We start from the raw sequence: 17,874 nt of genomic DNA, 5'->3' as shown, positions 1-17,874 counted from the left end.
GCAATGGCTTCTATTAGTTATGACCATTTTTTATGTGTATGAAATAAATATTAGAATAATCATATTGAATAATAGCAATAAAATTTTATTTATGGTCAAAGACCATCAATATAATATTAATAATAATTAAAAGGAAAAAGAACAGGAAACAGGACTTTTGGCTGAGCAATCAAGACCCATTGTAACTATACAGGAGATGTACATACCTGTATCTCGCTATGATGGCACACATTTGCAACGAATCCCCGCTGCTGCTGCGCAGAATCTGGCCACCTGTGCCGTAATCCTGGCCTGCTCATCCCCAAGCCACCACCAGAGATAGGCAACATCCGAGCGGCCAGGATATAGAAACATAGAAACATAGAAGACTGATGGCAGAAAAAGACCTCATGTTCCATCTAGTCTGCCCTAATACTATTTCCTGTATTTTATCTTACAATGGATATATGTTTATCCCAGGCATGTTTAAATTCGGTTACTGTGGATTTACCAACCACGTCTGCTGGAAGTTTGTTCCAAGGATCTACTACTCTTTCAGTAAAATAATATTTTCTCATGTTGCCTTTGATCTTTCCCCCAACTAACTTCAGATTGTGTCCCCTTGTTCTTGTGTTCACTTTCCTATTAAAAACACTTCCCTCCTGAACCCTATTTAACCCTTTAACATATTTAAATGTTTCGATCATGTCCCCCCTTTTCCTTCTGTCTTCCAGACTATACAGATTGAGTTCATTTAGTCTTGCCTGATACGTTTTATACTTAAGACCTTCCACCATTCTTGTAGCCCGTCTTTGGACCCGTTCAATTTTGTCAATATCTTTTTGTAGGTGAGGTCTCCAGAACTGAACACAGTACTCCAAATGTGGTCTCACCAGCGCTCTATACAGCGGGATCACAATTTCCCTCTTCCTGCTTGTTATACCTCTAGCTATGCAGCCAAGCATCCTACTTGCCTTTCCTACCGCCTGACCACACTGCTCACCCATTTTGAGACTGTCAGAAATCACTACCCCTAAATCCTTCTCTTCTGAAGTTTTTGCTAACACAAAACTGCCAATGCAATACTCAGATTGAGGATTCCTTTTCCCCAAGTGCATTATTTTACATTTGGAAACATTAAACTGCAGTTTCCATTGCTTTGACCATTTATCTAGTAAAGCTAAATCATTTACCATATTACAGACCCCTCCAGGAATATCAACCCTATTGCACACTTTAGAGTCATCGGCAAATAGGCAAACCTTCCCTACCAGACCTTCCCCTATGTCACTCACAAACATATTAAATAGAATAGGACCCAGAACAGACCCTTGTGTCACACCGCTTGTAACCTGTCTCTGCTCAGAATACTCGCCATTAACAATAACTCTCTGATGTCTATGCTTCAGCCAGCTTGAAATCCACTGAACTATCCAGGGATTAAGTCCAATCTTCACTAATTTATCCATCAGCTCTTTATGTGGCACCGTATCAAAGGCTTTGCTGAAGTCCAGATAGGCAATATCCACGGCACCACCTTGATCCAACACCTTTGTGACATAGTCAAAGAAATCAATGAGATTAGTCTGATATGATTTGCCTTCAGTAAAGCCATGCTGATTTTGGTCCAATAAGTTATTGTTTTTTAGGTGCTGATTTATCCTCTTTTTGAGTAGAGTCTCCATCATTTTAACTACAACTGATGTCAAGCTAACTGGCCTGTAGTTACCAGCTTCTTCTCTACTGCCCTTCTTGTGGATAGGCACAACACTGGCCATTCTCCAATCCTCAGGAACATCTCCTGTTAACAGGGATTGGTTAAACAAATCAGTCAGGGGGGTAGCAATGACAGATCTGAGTTCTTTAAGAACTCTGGGGTGGATGCCATCTGGACCCATTGCCTTATTTATCTTTAATCGTTCAAGTTCTTCTAAGACATCGGCTTCTAAGATCACTGGAGCTGAATCCGTACAGCTGGAAGCAATGCTATATCCCCCTATAGTATTATTTTGTAAGATGTCTTTTGAGAAAACTGAACAGAAGTAGCTATTGAAATGGTCAGCGATCTCCTTATTCCCATCAATGCATGTATTATTCCCGGTACTAAGCTTTGTGATGCTGCAGTTTTTCTTCTTCCTATCACTAATATATCTGAAGAAGGTTTTATCCCCCTTCTTTACAGATTTTGCAATTTCTTCCTCTTTTGAGGCTTTAGCAGCATATATTATCTGTTTCGCCTCCTTCTGTCTCATTTTATACACCTCTCTATCAGCTATACTTCCAGACTCTTTATACCTCCTATAGGCAGCCTTTTTTTCATTGACTATAGCCCTTACATCATTGCTAAACCATAGCGGTTTCTTCTTCCTTTTACCTTTAGTTATTTGCTTTACATAAAGTCTTGTGGCTTTTAAGATGGCCTTTTTTAATACAGTCCACTGGGTGCTCCTGCCATTTTATCCCTCCCCTTTAATTCATTATTTAAATATTCCCCCATTGCATTAAAATTTGTTTTTCTGAAATCTAATACTTTGGTTGCAGTGTAGGATTGCTCACAATCAGTTTTTACATCAAACCACAAACATAGATGGTCACTGCAACCTAAATTTTCTCCCACCTTGACCTCTGAAACCCAATTCCCATTTGTAAAAACTAAATCTAGAATATTCTCCCCTCTAGTTGGTGTCTTAACTAGCTGTGCCAGAGCTGCTCCTGTAAAGGCCTTTACTATATTCTTACTTTTGCATGTAAGGGCACTGGGGATATTCCAGTCAACATCAGGCATGTTGAAATCACCCATAACCACAATATCTCCCTTTACTGCCATTTGGGTAATTTCATCCACCATCTTGTTGTCATGTTCCTCAGATTGCCCTGGAGGCCTATAGATCACCCCAATTCTAATGACAGAACCGTCTTTATTTTGCATGCAAATCCAGAGGGTCTCCAGATCTTTACATGTATTTTGTATTAGTATTGTTTTTAGACTTTCTTTAACATAAATGGCTACTCCACCTCCCCTTCTCTCTATTCTATCCTTCCTATACAGTGTATATCCTGGTATGGATATTTCCCATTCATTAGAATCCTTAAACCATGTCTCAGTTATGGCAACCAGATCCAAATTATCTCTAGATATTATGGCCATTAACTCACAGAGCTTGTTGCTCAAGCTTCGAGCATTCGTGCACATTACCCGAAGAACATTATTTTCCTTATTAGTTTGACCCTTATCATCTACAACTACATCTATTTTATTTACAGCTCCCTTTTAATAAGCTTTCAGAAACTGATTTATCCTCATTGGTCGGGGACAGAAATCATCCACATCTGGTACATCTCTGTCCCCTTTACCTAGTTTAAATGCCTGTCCAAAAAAGTTCTGAATTCCTCACTGAGCACATGGGTACCTCTGTATGATGGATGCAAACCATCCCTCTTAAACAACTCCCTTATCCCTCAATAAGTGGTAGAATATGCTTTCTCCTAATGTCAGTGTAAAAGGAACATCTCAGGAGCATGTGTCCCTCAGTCTCTATATTGAATAGTTAATTATAGATTAAAGTACAAAATTTGTGATAAATGGTATGAAGAATATAAATAGTTGTACAAAATATTTTTATAGAATGGTATTGCAATACATATATTGATTTAACTGTGGTATTGCCATTATTTTTACTGCGCTAGTGAAAATGGAAAGAAAAAGATAGCAGTTTAGTGCAACTTAACAAAATTAACAGATGCACTCACCTAAATAAAATACGATATAGAAATAAATTGCTATGTCAAAGTGTTTCTTAAGAGACCTGCATAGTTTGAGACCTGCATATAGTATGATGCAAGATCTTCATTGATGTTTTTCTAAGTTAATAATGTCATGGATTTCTCTGTAATTCTTAAGGTTTTTTTAAGAGGATATTTGATCACTTTTTTATTTTGGAGTAATATTATGTCTATCATGTTAGCATATTAAATGTTGGGCATACTGTGACAGTATGGTAATTAAAACTCTGTGTTGATAAGTGAGACACCTCTATTTCTAGGGGACTTAGAAATTAATGACCTCCATTAGTCATCATGGATTCAGTTGGTATATGAATGGAAGATGAAGGACTTTGTGCATAGACTTTTGCTATGATCAGATCACTTCCTCATGGATAAGCTCCTGGCTGCTGGTGACCTCCATAAGTGATAGTGGCGATTAAAATGGTTTCTCTTAAGTGTCTCAAGGATTCTAATGAATTCTCACAACCAGAATTCTAGGCATTTTTCAAGCACCTTGATAAGCAATTATAATGAACCTCTGAATATGTTCTTGTTCTCAAAGGCAAGATGTAATATTTGAGCAACTTGTTTGCAAATCCTGGAAACTTTGGCCTTATAGGGGAGTTACAGGAAATCAAGTTATAAAAGCACTTGGAATTCTAGGGGAGGAAGAGCTGTTGCCACTAATTATGGATTATGGGTTGATTTCTGGATTTTATTACTTACATGTTTTAATGAAATTTTATTTTTGTAAAGCAAACCACCAGGAATTGGAATTTATTTATTTATTAGATTTGTATGCCATCCCTCTCCGAAGACTCAGGGCGGCTCACAACAATAATGCATGAGTATATAAAATAATAAATAAACCAGCAGATGAACAAACAAATTAGTTTAAAAGATTGGTTTTTAAAGATCCATGGATGTAGATTAAAAAACAACAACATTTTATCATTGTGTCCATGGTGGGTTAAATGAGGATGCTGAGATACTACATTTACTCAAAGAAGAAAAATGCTGGCTATGCTAGAGCTCTTCCATATGGCTAAGTTTGAAATATGGAGCTTAGTCCTTGTCCTTATGCTTTACACTTTGAATATTCTGAATGCTGTGGAGAAAAAATTACACATGGAATATTGTCTGTCATTGCAAATGGTCTAAGGCACTTTAAATATACAGCATCATGTTGTCATCACAAGACATATTGCAATGTTTTCCCCTTCAGGGAGCTGGGGCGGGCATAGCCTGCGTGTAATGCCTGTATCTGTGGGCAAGGATGGGCTGCTGCCCGGATGGGGTGGAACTCAGTGAGGTAGCAAAAATGGAGCTCCACCCCAGAGCACCCAATTAGCACTGAAAGATGTTGAAAGAAAATGCATGGTGTCCTGCATAAACTGCACCGACAGTGTGGTAGTAAAAAATTTGGTAGCCCTTCACCGGGCAAGGGGCCTCTAGTTTGACACCTCTGTGCTAAGGAAAAAAAGATGTTGGTGTTGAGTGAGAAGCATTATTCAAGATTTGGTGACAGATGAATCAAAATATGGATGATGGTTTCCTAAACAAGAATAAACCAGTGAAGATACTGTGCTAATAAGAAAAACAGAATATCTGAAGAAAGGATAACGCTGGTCTACAAATTTTGGGAAATTACCCATCTCCAAGATAAAATTTGTTAATGTCACATATTTTGATTAGATGAATTAGAAAACAGGTGATAAAGGTGCTAATTGACTAATGTTTTCAAGATATTTCACAATAAAGATTTATACACAGGTATTTGCCTACATCATGCCTCATAACTCCCTGACAAAGTACAGTAGAACTATGAAAATGGGACCACTTTTATCTTTACTTTGAGAACAGCAAGGCAGATGACTATGAAAAACACATGGAAAATTTGTTGATGTCCTGTAAAGCACTGGATGCAAACATGCCACTAAAAATTCACAGTGTAATGCAAATTACACTTGCATTTAGACTACAGTGGTACCTCAAGATACGAACCCCTCGTCTTACGAACAACTCGAGATACGAACCCGGGGTTCAGAAAAAAATTGCCTCTTCTTACGAACTTTTTTCGTGTTACGAACGCCAAACCCGAACTTCCAGGTTCGGTGTTCGGGAGGCTGCTGGGAAGTCCCCCGGCTGTTTTAAAAGGTGACAGCCGGGCGGCGGGGCTTCCCAGCAGCGTCCGAACGCTGAACGCAGAAGTTCGGGTTTGGCATTCGGCTTCGGGAAGCTGCTGGGAAGCCGCCCGGCTGTTTTAAAAGGTCACAGCCGGGCTGGGGGGCTCCCCAGCAACCTCCCAAACCCCGAACTTTTGCCGAACTTCTGGGTTGGGGTTCGGGAGGTTGCTGGGAAGCCTCCCAGCCCGGCTGTCACCTTTTAAAACAGCCACGCGGCTTTCCAGCAGCCTCTGAATGCCGAACGTGGAAGTTCGGGTTTGGCGTTCGGCTTGGGGGCTTCTCGGCATTCGGGAGGTCGCTGAGAAGCCCCCAGGCTGTTTTAAAAGGTGACAGCCGGGCGTTTTTTGCGGGGGGGTTTTTTTGGTTGCACGGATTAATTGACTTTACATTGTTTCCTATGGGAAACAATGTTTCGTCTTACGAACCTTTCGTCTTACGAACCTCCCCCTGGAACCAATTAGGTTCGTAAGACGAGGTATGACTGTATTTCCTTTTGAACTGTGGGGAAGTGAATGTTGAGCATGGGGAGAGATTCCAGCAGGATATCACAGGCCTGGAGAAAAGATACCAAGGGAAATGAAGTCTGTCCATGTTTGCCAATTACTGCTGGAATCTCCCCAGGGATGATCTACTGCAGTTTACAAGTGAAAAGCCAAAAAGCGCAGTTCAGATACCAAATGAAGACGGAATCTTGTCGTTTAATCTGAAGTTAGAGCTTGTCAGTTTTTTATTCAAAAAGCATGAAACTTTTACATGAAAAGCCAAGAGATGAATGGAAAGTTACGTTGTTGCTATCAATAAAAAGATAAATTTATAATGATTGGTATGGCACCATTCTCATTGCTATATCATATTTTGCAGAAAAGTTATGGAACATAATCGCACATCCACATTGTAATTTTAAATTATTTTGATTCAATTTTGACCTGAAGCTGTATCTCCGAAACTGGAACCAATTAATACTCAGGAATTAATTTTCCTTTATTTAGTGACCCAAATCTGGTAAAATTAAGCTGCTTTCATTTCTGAGGCTTTCTCCTTGTAGAGCAGTGTAATTTGGAAAGGAGAGAAAGTGCTGAAAATATTAGAGTTTATATTAAATTCACACAAAATTTGGAATGATCTCCATAAAATTCTTCAGATAGTCATGGAGGAAGGGATCAACAAGGCAATTACTATGAGGCATTTATGATAATTCCTTTTCTGATTCACTTATTTTCACTTGATAACCATTGTTGTGGTTTATGGCATGACAGCTCACATCTGACATCATGAGGCTTAAATACCAGCAGATTCTATTTATATTAGTCTTTTTTTCAAGCTTTAATATGGTACAATATATTAGTACATTTCAGTGTACATCTTATTTTCTAAAATACTAATTATACAATTCTGTCTTTAAATGTTTAAAATGTATATAGTGTACATGCATCTTTCATTTTGAAGACTAGCTTTGGGTATAGGAAAAAACTAGAGGAAATAAACAACTAGATTATGTAGCAGCATATTATTAATATCAACATCAAATCATTTTTATGTTTTCCAATTAAACAGAATGCATTCATTAAATAAATGAAATATTTGTTCTTGTTATATGCGAATTGACATTTATAGTTCAGTAGAGCCTGACTTTTTCTCTTTCTTTGAAATAACATGCTTTTCAAATTGAAGACTTGTTTATTTTTGTTTTTTATAGGAACAAAAATAAACAGTTTTAATTTGCAATATTGGTGGATGTGTTATTGCTCACTGCTATGAGTGACATTTCCATAAAGGAAGTTCCAAGTGAGATATATATAGAGAGATCAACAAAAAAATCATACATAAGCCTTCCCTGGTACAAGCTGATAAAGGAGATGAGCCTGTAGCCTAGAAGCTAAGGCCACTGCCTTACAAGGCAGAGGCCTAGGTTCAAATCCCTACCTGATGAAGGCAAATAAGCCCGAAATACAGTAGTCTCCCTTCCTTTTCATTATCAGTAAAAAATATGTTACACACGTGTGTGTTTGTGTGTTGTGTGTATGTGTGTGTGTGAGTGAGAGAGAGATTTTCATACCAGATTCTTGGTTGTGGGAGTCATAACCCGAGGGTAAGAAATTTGAAGAAGTAGCAATAAACATGGTTGTTATATGCAATAAAGACAAAGCTTGCCAGTAAAAGAAACGGAGAAAGGTTTTCAGTATCCCTACAGCCCTCCTCTGAAAATTTTAGGCATAAAATATAGAATACACTGTTTATTAAATAGCAAACAGCATAAAATAGTGTATGTTGTAGGTGGAGACTCATGTTAATCTAGGGTAGAGAAACATCAGTGCCTTTCTAATTAATACATTTAAAACAGCTTTCACTGTTAGTTGGGGAAAATGCTAACACATGTAAAATATAATCAATTGCCTTAAAATAGTAAATAACTATCATGTGATAATCAACATATTTAAAATATTTTAACCATTATAATGAATTGACATATTGTGCGTACTGTAAATCAGGGGTCTCCAACATTGGCAACTTTAAGACTTATTGACTTCAATTCCCAGAATTCCTCAGCCAGTTTTGTTGGCTGATTAATTCTGGTTGTTGTTGTTGTTGTTGCTGTTGTTGTTATTAATTAATTAATTAATTAGATTTGTATGCCACCCTTCTCCGAAGTTGAAGTCCACAAGTCTTAAAGTTGCCAAGGTTGGAGACCCCTGCTGTAAATGATCTGAAACAGTTTTGATGACTCTAAATTCATCTCATCACCAGACTTCTCTGCTGTATGACATCATAGTTTTTTCTCCTGCTAATGCTATCACTCTTGTTAATGACTTGGAGAATACTTGACTGCATCCAATGATTCCTTCAGGGCCTCTGTATCACCTTTTACTTCTAAAATGCAAATATTTGAAATACTTTGAAATAAATATTGCTTGGCCTACATTTCAAGACAGCATTTTCATTCTGATTCCCAATTAAAATGTAGTTAAAATGAAAGACATTCCCTGTCTCTTGAGGTATTCCTCTCCATTTATATGGCCTCTCCATTGTGTGGTCAGAGAAAAAAATATACTTACTGGTATCTGCTATTTTTTAGTCTACATGTTTTGCTTTCTTTTTTCATCCAACAGAAAGGAGAACCATGTTGCAACATTTTTTCCTTCGAGGCATCAGAACAATTGACATTCGAAATTCCTTTGAATGATTCCGGTTCAGCTGGACTTGGTGTGAGCTTAAAAGGCAACAAATCTCTAGAGACAGGGGCAGATCTTGGAATTTTCATCAAATCTATAATCCATGGTGGTGCTGCATATAAGGTATTTTATTTATATAACTTTTGTCTTGAATATGGTGAAAATCCATTTAGTTTTGTATGAGCTGTAATTATTTTGGTATTGGTTCTTGGTAACATCAGATAGGAATTTTCCATATTACCCCAAAATACTTCATTTTGGATGTATTTTGAATGTGAAACTAAAATAGATTGTTATTGTTATATCATTTTTGTTTAGTTTTACAGTGTTCCCTCGATTTTCGCGGGGGTTGCGTTCCAAGACCGCCCGCGAAAGTCGAATTTCTGCGAAATAGCGGTGCGGAAGTAAAAACACCATTTTTGGCTATGGACAGCCAAAAACTACCCCCAACGCACCCTTTTTCAAGGCAGCGCAAGGAGCCGGGCTTGAAGTTGGGGGCGGGGAGCAATGAAAGTGTGGAGGCCTGCAAAGATTGTTTTGAATGTCAGCTGCCCCTGCCCCCCCCAGCGCCTCCGGCCCCCTCGCCGCTACCGCCTGCCCGCCCAATCCACCCCTCTCGCCAGCTTTCTTGGGACACGGGTCCTCCTGCAGCAGCGCTGGCGGCTACGGCTTCTCATCCTCCTCATTTGGCCGGTAGCCGCTCTGAGCGCTTTGAGAATGCCTGCCTCGTCCCTCTCACAGTCCCTTAGCTGAGAGCGCTTTTGTCCCAGCTATCAGCGAGGGGGCTGCAAGAGAGGTGGGGCAGGCATTCTCACAGAGAGGGAGAGAGAGAGGGAGAAAGAAAGAGAGAGAGAGCAAGAGGGGGGAGAGTGGAAGGTAGAGAGAGAGAGAAAAATGATAGAAAAAGGGAGAAAAAAAGAGAAATGAGAAAATGATTGAAGCAGAGAATGACAGGAAAGAAAGAGAAAGAGAGAGAGAAGTGACTCTTGGTGATGACGTATGATGTCATCGGGTGGGAAAAACCGTGGTATAGAAAAAAAACCGCGGAGTATTTTTTAATTAATATTTTTTGAAAAACCGTGGTACTGTATAGTCGTTTCGCGAAGTTTGAACCCGTGAAAATCGAGGGATCACTGTATTTATCAAATATTTTACTAGCATTACCTCTGTATCCTATTTCATAAACCTTTCTATTATATAGTATTAACAACTACATTTATTATTTTGATGCTAAATGAAGTTATTTCAAACCTTTTGAAACCTAAAATAATTTTTGTTCCTTTTGAAAAGGATAAACGTAATATTTTTGTAGAAATGAGATAAATTATTATTTTACATTTCAGTGAAGGTATTTATATATTGTGGAATGCACCTTAGCAAATAACAATATTGGAAAGTGTTTGCACTTATAGAGTTCCTTGAGTTTTCATTTTTTAATTAAAAGATTCACACATGACAAACATGTCTTAAATATCAAGTAACTAGGGCACCTGCATGAAAATATCCCACACAGATAGAGCCATAAATCAGCACAAACAAAATGAAAAGTCTCATTTCTGAATATTAAAAAAAGTAATGTATTCTGGTCCATGAATTCAAAAACTATATATATTCTGATTGCATGGAAAATTAAAATTGTTGATTATATTTAAATAAATAAAACAGTACTGTGGAATTATATTATTGGTGACATTAAAGACAAAAATGTTTGTGGAAAGAAATGAGGACGCAATGATGATGATTATCTAGATTTTTAAAATCATGTTGTGGTGCTGTTACAAGGCTATATTATTTGCTATATTATTTGTTTATTTATGAAAGGGGAATGAATGGACCCAAATACCTGAAAATTTAAAAATTCTATCTTATTGATTTAATAGTATCAATGTGATTTTTAAAACATTTTCAGTTCCCAAAGATTATATTTCCTTTAAAAATGGTTGTTTTATCTCACTTTCCTCAATATAATCATTCATATTTTTGTATTTAAACATTTATTTGCAACAATAGGTTTTAGCAAAATACATACAAAATTATAGCAATCATATCAGTTCAATCTAGTGTTTGAAAATGATTCAGTGGATTTATATTTGTCATTTACATTTGTTATTTTGTGAAAAATCGCCCATTTTTCACAAAAATGGGAGCATTTTTGCTATTCTCCAGCACCCAGGAGCTCCCTGCAGGTTTCCCAGACTATTTGCCCACACATTGCTGGAGAGACGGAGTAACGACACGGACACAAGAGCTGGATTTAAACTGGGTCATTTTTATTAACATAAATTTGCATAATTTATTCATTAAATTTGCATATATTAGCATAATCAACTATGACCCGGAAATGGACCTGCAGGGTCAAACAAACACTTCCGGGGCGGAAATGACGTTAGGGCAAAACTTCCTGGGCAACTCATGGGCGTATCTCGATGCAAGTCCAGGTGAGGGACCACTCCATCACCTGCGACCCTGCCATGCTTTGCATGAGGGGGGTCCCACCGGCTAACCCGAATCCGGGAATTTAAAGGTGCAGGACCCAAAGACAGGTTCCCCCCAGCCGCTCAGGCAGTCGCTCCCTCCATGAGCTTGCAGAGAACCTGTCAATCATCCCCAAAGATGCCCAAGGGAGAACGCGCGGTTGCTAAACCACCCCCCAATTTTCCGCCCCTAACCTGCCTACCCAAATGACCAAAGGCAAGCCAATTAATCTAATAAAAATACAGGCACCCCCTAACCGCACATCCATCTCCTCAGTGTGGAATGGGCGAAAAAACAGCCCGGCTAAGAGGCAGAACTGCAAAAAATTCCCATTCGGCCCCCTAAGGGCGACCCCTAAGCACACTGCAAAATAGGGAGGGCGGGCGGGTGTCTGCTCGGGCTGCTGTCCGGGCGAGAAGGCTGAGCGTCGGGCCTGCTCGCCCTTATATAGGGCAAGCAGGCCCCGCCCGGACCAATCAGCAGCCGGGCCAAACAGGCCCGAAATCCCGAGCGAAGTCTCGCCTCGCGAGACTTCACTCGGGATCCAAAATGGCGGCCGCCAGAGGGTCCCGTGTCTCCCGGTCCCTCCAGCAAAGCCTGCCTGCCGGGTAAGTCCAGTGCCGTCATTGCTGGAGAGACGGAGTAACGACACGGACACAAGAGCTGGATTTAAACTGGGTCATTTTTATTAACATAAATTTGCATAATTTATTCATTAAATTTGCATATATTAGCATAATCAACTATGACCCGGAAATGGACCTGCAGGGTCAAACAAACACTTCCGGGGCGGAAATGACGTTAGGGCAAAACTTCCTGGGCAACTCATGGGCGTATCTCGATGCAAGTCCAGGTGAGGGACCTGCGACCCTGCCATGCTTTGCATGAGGGGGGTCCCACCGGCTAACCCGAATCCGGGAATTTAAAGGTGCAGGACCCAAAGACAGGTTCCCCCCAGCCGCTCAGGCAGTCGCTCCCTCCATGAGCTTGCAGAGAACCTGTCAATCATCCCCAAAGATGCCCAAGGGAGAAAGCGCAGTTGCTAAACCACCCCCCAATTTTCCGCCCCTAACCTGCCACGGAGCGGGGGTCAGATCTCTATCTTGGCCCCCCGACTCCCCCCTCTAGCTGCGCCAGCTCACGCAGAGACCGCTGCAGGTCCTGTAAGAAAATGGCGTACCCCTGTTCTGACAGGTGAACGCCATCGGCCCGGTAAAGCCACGGCCGATCTACAGTGATGAGGGGATGGGCCACTACAACCCCACCTAAATTCCCTGACTACCCTTCCCAGGGCCTTATCGCCTCTACACCTGACCCGGTGAATGGCCCTAAGGGAAAGGGCGACCCACAAAGATCCCCAGGGGATCGAAGACCGCACCACATACGTGGCGGGCCACACAGCGTGAAGCCACCGCAGGCTTCCGCAAGCCTGGCGGGTCCCCAACCGACCCCCAAGCCGTACCGGTCCTTGCCCCCAAGAGCAAGACCAGCGACCGGGGCGCAGCAATGGGATGCCGCCCTCCCCGAACAACTGGGCGTAGCCATGTGACCACCCGCCCAGCACCGTCTGGGCACAGCAATGGTATGCCGCCCTCCCAGCACCACCTGGGTGCAGCAACAGGATGCCGCCCTCCCAGCATCACCTGGGCGCAGCAATGGGATGCCGCCCTCCCAGCACACATCCAGGCGCAGCAATGGAATGCCGCCCCTGGCACCAACTGGGCGCAGCAATGGGATGCCGCCCTCCCAGCACACATCCAGGCGCAGCAATGGAATGCTGCCCCGGCACCAACTGGGCGCAGCAACGGGATGCCGCCCTCCCAGGACCAACTGGGCGCAGCAATGGGATGCCGCCCTCCCAGCACCACCTGGGCGCAGCAATGGGATGCCACCCACCCAGCATAGCGGTAGAAACGCCCGTCGTACCGCACACCCCGTCTCTCCCGCCAGACAACAAGGACCCAGCCACCACGATGGCAGGGTCCCCGCCCCCGACGGCACCGTGTTGCTGAGTGGTCTCGGAGCGCTCATGACCCAAAGCAACACCGTCAGTCCATCCTGGCGGGGTTGAATAGAAGGGGACCAAAGGGAGCCCTGGCCTAAGATCTTACCCCGGACCCTCAACTGGCCGTTCGTAGCCTAAAATAGGCCGTCGACCGCCAGCGGTCGGCATCCCCGAATCCTCAGTATCGAGAACGCCGTCACCGCACTAGAGGCGGCGCCACTGCGGAACGAGCGTTCCCACAAGCGGCGGGATCCACGCTTGGCCTAGCCAAACCCTGTACTCCAAAACCCGCCCGACTAAGGCAATGAGATGGAAGGCCAAAAGGACCTAGCAACCAGCGATAAGGCCCTGGCCAGCCGTCCCGCATCTTCACTATGCGGAACTCACCATAAATCCACAAACCAGCCCCCGCCTTAGACAAAAGGCGAGGCCGGCCACCTGGACCTCAAAGTCCTAACTGAAAGGCCACACTGCCTAAACTGGACACAAATATGGCCAGGTACACAACTGGGGCAGGCCAGCTATAGGGGTAACCCGTATCCTGCCTGAACTCCCCGAACTCTGCACCTGTCTGCGAATCCCCCAGAGTGCCAGGCACCACAGAGAGGGCCATAGCCCAGCAGACCTGTACTCTCCTACGCCCGGGAGCCCCCCCAGACTCCAAAGGTGGCCTGGGAACGCCTCTGGCGACTCCCGGGCCCACGGGGTCAGGGTCCATAACCTGGACAACTGACCACGGGACAAGGCATCAGCGACCCCGTTATCCACCCCGGGGACATGCCTCGCCAAAACAATGCGTTTAGGGACAAGGACCTGTGCACAAAATGACGGACAAGCCGCATGACCCTGTCGCTCTTAGAGGACAGGGCATTCACCACATGGACAACCGCCAGGTTGTCATACCAAAAGTGCACGGACTTGTCCCTAAACTGCTCCCCCCAAAGCTCTAAGGCCACTATTAAGGGGAAGAGCTCTAAGAACGTAAGGTCCTTAACCAACGAAGAGGCACTCCATTCCGGAGGCCATGCCGACCAGCACCACTGGTCACCTAACACTACCCCGAAACCACAAGTCCCCGCGGCATCAGAGCAGAGCTGCAACTCAGCTTCCAAAAGAAGCTCGTGCCTCCAGAAAGACAAACCATTAAACCTAACCAAGAAATCCCGCCACATGCCGAGGTCAGCCCTGACCCCAGCGCAAAGGCGGGTACGATGATGGGGCAGACGGAGCCCCTCCATCGTGTCTTACAACCTCCTGGAAAAAACCCTACCAGGAACAACCACCCGACAGGCAAAATTAAGAATGCCTGCCAATTCCTGAAGCTGCCGTAGGGTAACCTTCCGGCAGCCCAGCACCTCATTGAGCTTTCTTCTGATCCTAAGCAACTTCTCTAGGGGCAATCTGGAAGATTGCACCTCCGAGTCCAATTCAATACCGAGAAAGGTAATCCTGGTGGCAGGGCCCTTGGTCCCCTCAGAGGCTAAAGGCCCCCTCAACAGAGCGCAAAGGGCTTCGAAGACCAGCATTAGAGCAAAGCATTGCTCTAAACGCGCAGGCCCCGCCAACAAGAATCCATCAAGGTAGTGAACGACCGATCCCAGACCGTTGCGCCTCCTGAGTGCCCACTCCAAGAAGGTGCTAAAACTCTCAAAAAGAGAGCATGAGACAGAGCAGCCCATTGGCAGTGCCCTGTCCACAAAAACCCCACCTTCGGAATGGAAGCCCAGAAGTCCGAATCCGTCTGGGTGTATGGGGAGGAGCCGGAATGCCGACTCACTGTCGCATTTTCCCATAAGGGCTCCAACCCCATACTTCCTAACCATGGTCACGGCCGCATCAAAGGATGCGTACCGCACCGAACAAAGTTCGTCAGGAATGAAATCATTCACTGACTCCCCCTTAGGAAAAGACAAGTGGTGAATCAACCTAAATTCACCACTCGCCTTTCAGGGGACCACCCTGAAAGGGTCCCCCAAGATACGGGAAGGGCGGCTCCGGGAAGGGCCCAAGGGCCCTCCCCTCAGCCACCTCCTCCGCCATTCTGGACCGAACAATGCCTTCATGTCCCACAACCGACCTGAGGCTGTCGGACCTGAAGGCTTGCCCAAACCCCCATGCAAGGGATCCTGAATCCCTGTGAGAAACCTAGCCAGAGAGCAGCCGCTCTCGAGCGAGGGTGGTAGTCCCTCAACCAACCCTCGAGCGTGCTTACAACCCCGTTGCAGCAAAGCCCCGACATGCAGCGAACGGGTCCCACACTGTGGTGGCCCCCGTACCCAATACCCCTGGCCCCGACAGGTAAGCCGTCAAAAGGGGCGGAGGCACTATGGCCTGCGTTGGCGGGTCCGAACCCCCCGCCCCTGACACACCCGGCCATATCAAAAAACTGCCCCAGGGGCCCGTGCCCCCGCAGTAGGAGCCGGCGGGGGGCCAAACCCGGTTACAGGTGCCCCCCCCGAAAACCCCCAAGAAAACCAGGACCGGGTGGCCACCAACCGTAATCCCCCCCAGCAGGACCCACCGGGGGGGGCATCCTAGCTACCCTGGCCAAGGGCCTCATCACCTTCCTAGGCTACCAAATATTAAAATAATTAATGTTTGGCTATAACTGATGTACTGAAGTTTGACTACTTTACTGAAAGAGTAGTAGATCCTTGGAACAAACTTCCAGCGGACTTGGTATATAAATCCCCAGTAACAGAATTTAAACATGTTTGGGATAAACATATATCCATCCTAAGATAAAAATACAGTAAACATTATAAGGGCAGACTAGAGGGACCAATAGGTCTTTTCCTGCCTTCTGTGTGTCTATATAAAGATATTAAATAATATTAACCACAATTATCAATATTATTATTATTATGTATGATTTGTTTCACACCACAGTTCTTTTTTAACAGGAATGAAAGAGGGCAGCAAATGGCCGCAGCCCAAACGGGCAGCGCAGCAGCAGAAAGCTGCCGCCAAGGGCCTAACTGCCCTCTTAACAGGGGCCACGAATGGGGGGGGAGGCGCACACGCGAGCCCTCCGCCCGATCCCCCCGTTCCCGAGGGGGCGACCGAACGATCCCCCCCGGACGAAACAGAGGGGCCAACAGCCAAAGACGGCACAGGCCCAGCCTCCCCGCCGGACCCGAAGCCCCGGACCGCTCCACGAGCCTCCGATGAGGCTCTCAAGATGGCGGCCGCAACACGCGGCCGCCTTTTACGAAGCGGGGGGGGGGCGGGGCGGGGGCCTCACGCCGGACTGGAGGAAGGCCGCAGGCCTCGGAAGGCTGCTCCAGCTGCTCGCCTGCAACCTCCTCCAGCCTCCCACGAGGCTTCCAAAAGCGGCGGCCGCCCACGCGGTTGCCGAAAGGCCTCCAAGAGCAGACAGCCATGTGTCTGCTCGGGCTGCTGTCCGGGCGAGAAGGCTGAGCCTCGGGCCTGCTCGCCCTTATATAGGGCAAGCAGGCCCCGCCCGGACCAATCAGCAGCCGGGCCAAACAGGCCCGAAATCCCGAGCGAAGTCTCGCCTCGCGAGACTTCACTCGGGATTCAAAATGGCGGCCGCCAGAGGGTCCCGTGTCTCCCGGTCCCTCCAGCAAAGCCTGCCTGCCGGGTAAGTCCAGCGCCGTCATTTTTTGACCCATTTTTTGCTTTCGAATTCTAATCCAGTCATCTAGCAAGATTGGAGGAGGAATTCTGGGAGTTGAAGTCCACAAGTCTTAAAACTGTCAAGTTTGACATTTGTAAAAAGTGTACATGAATGTAAAAACTGTACACGTGTTGTAAAAGGTATTCTGCTACAATGGTATTTTGTTAAATAATATATTATTATACCATTTGATTCAGAATACCTTTTTCCTTGTTTTCCACATCTAAAATCTAGGTGCGTCTTATACTCCATAGTGTCCTATACTCCGAAAAAATACAGTACTACAAATACATAAATGTATGCATTTGGTAATCCTTTATATCTCCAATCCATTTAGGCTAAGCAAAATTCTTTAAAGGGAACAGATTAACAACATTCTCAGAGAATGTGATGTAAGAGACTTTAAATATTATGACATTCCTTATCTTTCTTTTAAAAGTTGGTGCCACTTATTTAACTTAAACTTATATATCTGCTCTCAACCTTGGATAAAATCTTTAAAAAATAAGTGGTATTTCAATAATATATAACACTTTATGTCACTCAGATTTTCCTGATCTACCGTAATAAGAATTGTGTGAGTAAAACAGATTCATCCATCTATTGCAGGAGAGGCGGAGTAACGACATGGACACAAGAGCTGGGTTTAAAACT

The 17,874-nt window shown here is 44.3% G+C and overlaps 1 protein-coding gene across 5 annotated transcripts in view; it reads left to right on the top strand.

The window, feature by feature from the left end:
• The window catches only part of PARD3B (par-3 family cell polarity regulator beta), a 697,616-nt gene that overhangs the window by 274,394 nt on the left and 405,348 nt on the right, over positions 1-17,874 (top strand). For all 5 annotated transcript variants that reach the window (XM_070732030.1, XM_070732029.1, XM_070732032.1 and 2 more), the window contains one exon: positions 9,038-9,223. In XM_070732030.1, the coding sequence (XP_070588131.1) occupies positions 9,038-9,223 (186 nt within the window). The remainder of the gene's footprint in view (positions 1-9,037; positions 9,224-17,874) is intronic.

This window comes from Erythrolamprus reginae, chromosome 1, assembly GCF_031021105.1.
Source record: "Erythrolamprus reginae isolate rEryReg1 chromosome 1, rEryReg1.hap1, whole genome shotgun sequence".
Lineage (NCBI taxonomy): Eukaryota > Metazoa > Chordata > Lepidosauria > Squamata > Dipsadidae > Erythrolamprus > Erythrolamprus reginae.
The sequence above is the reverse complement of the archived record's forward strand: the minus strand, read 5'-3'. Positions and strand labels throughout refer to the sequence as shown.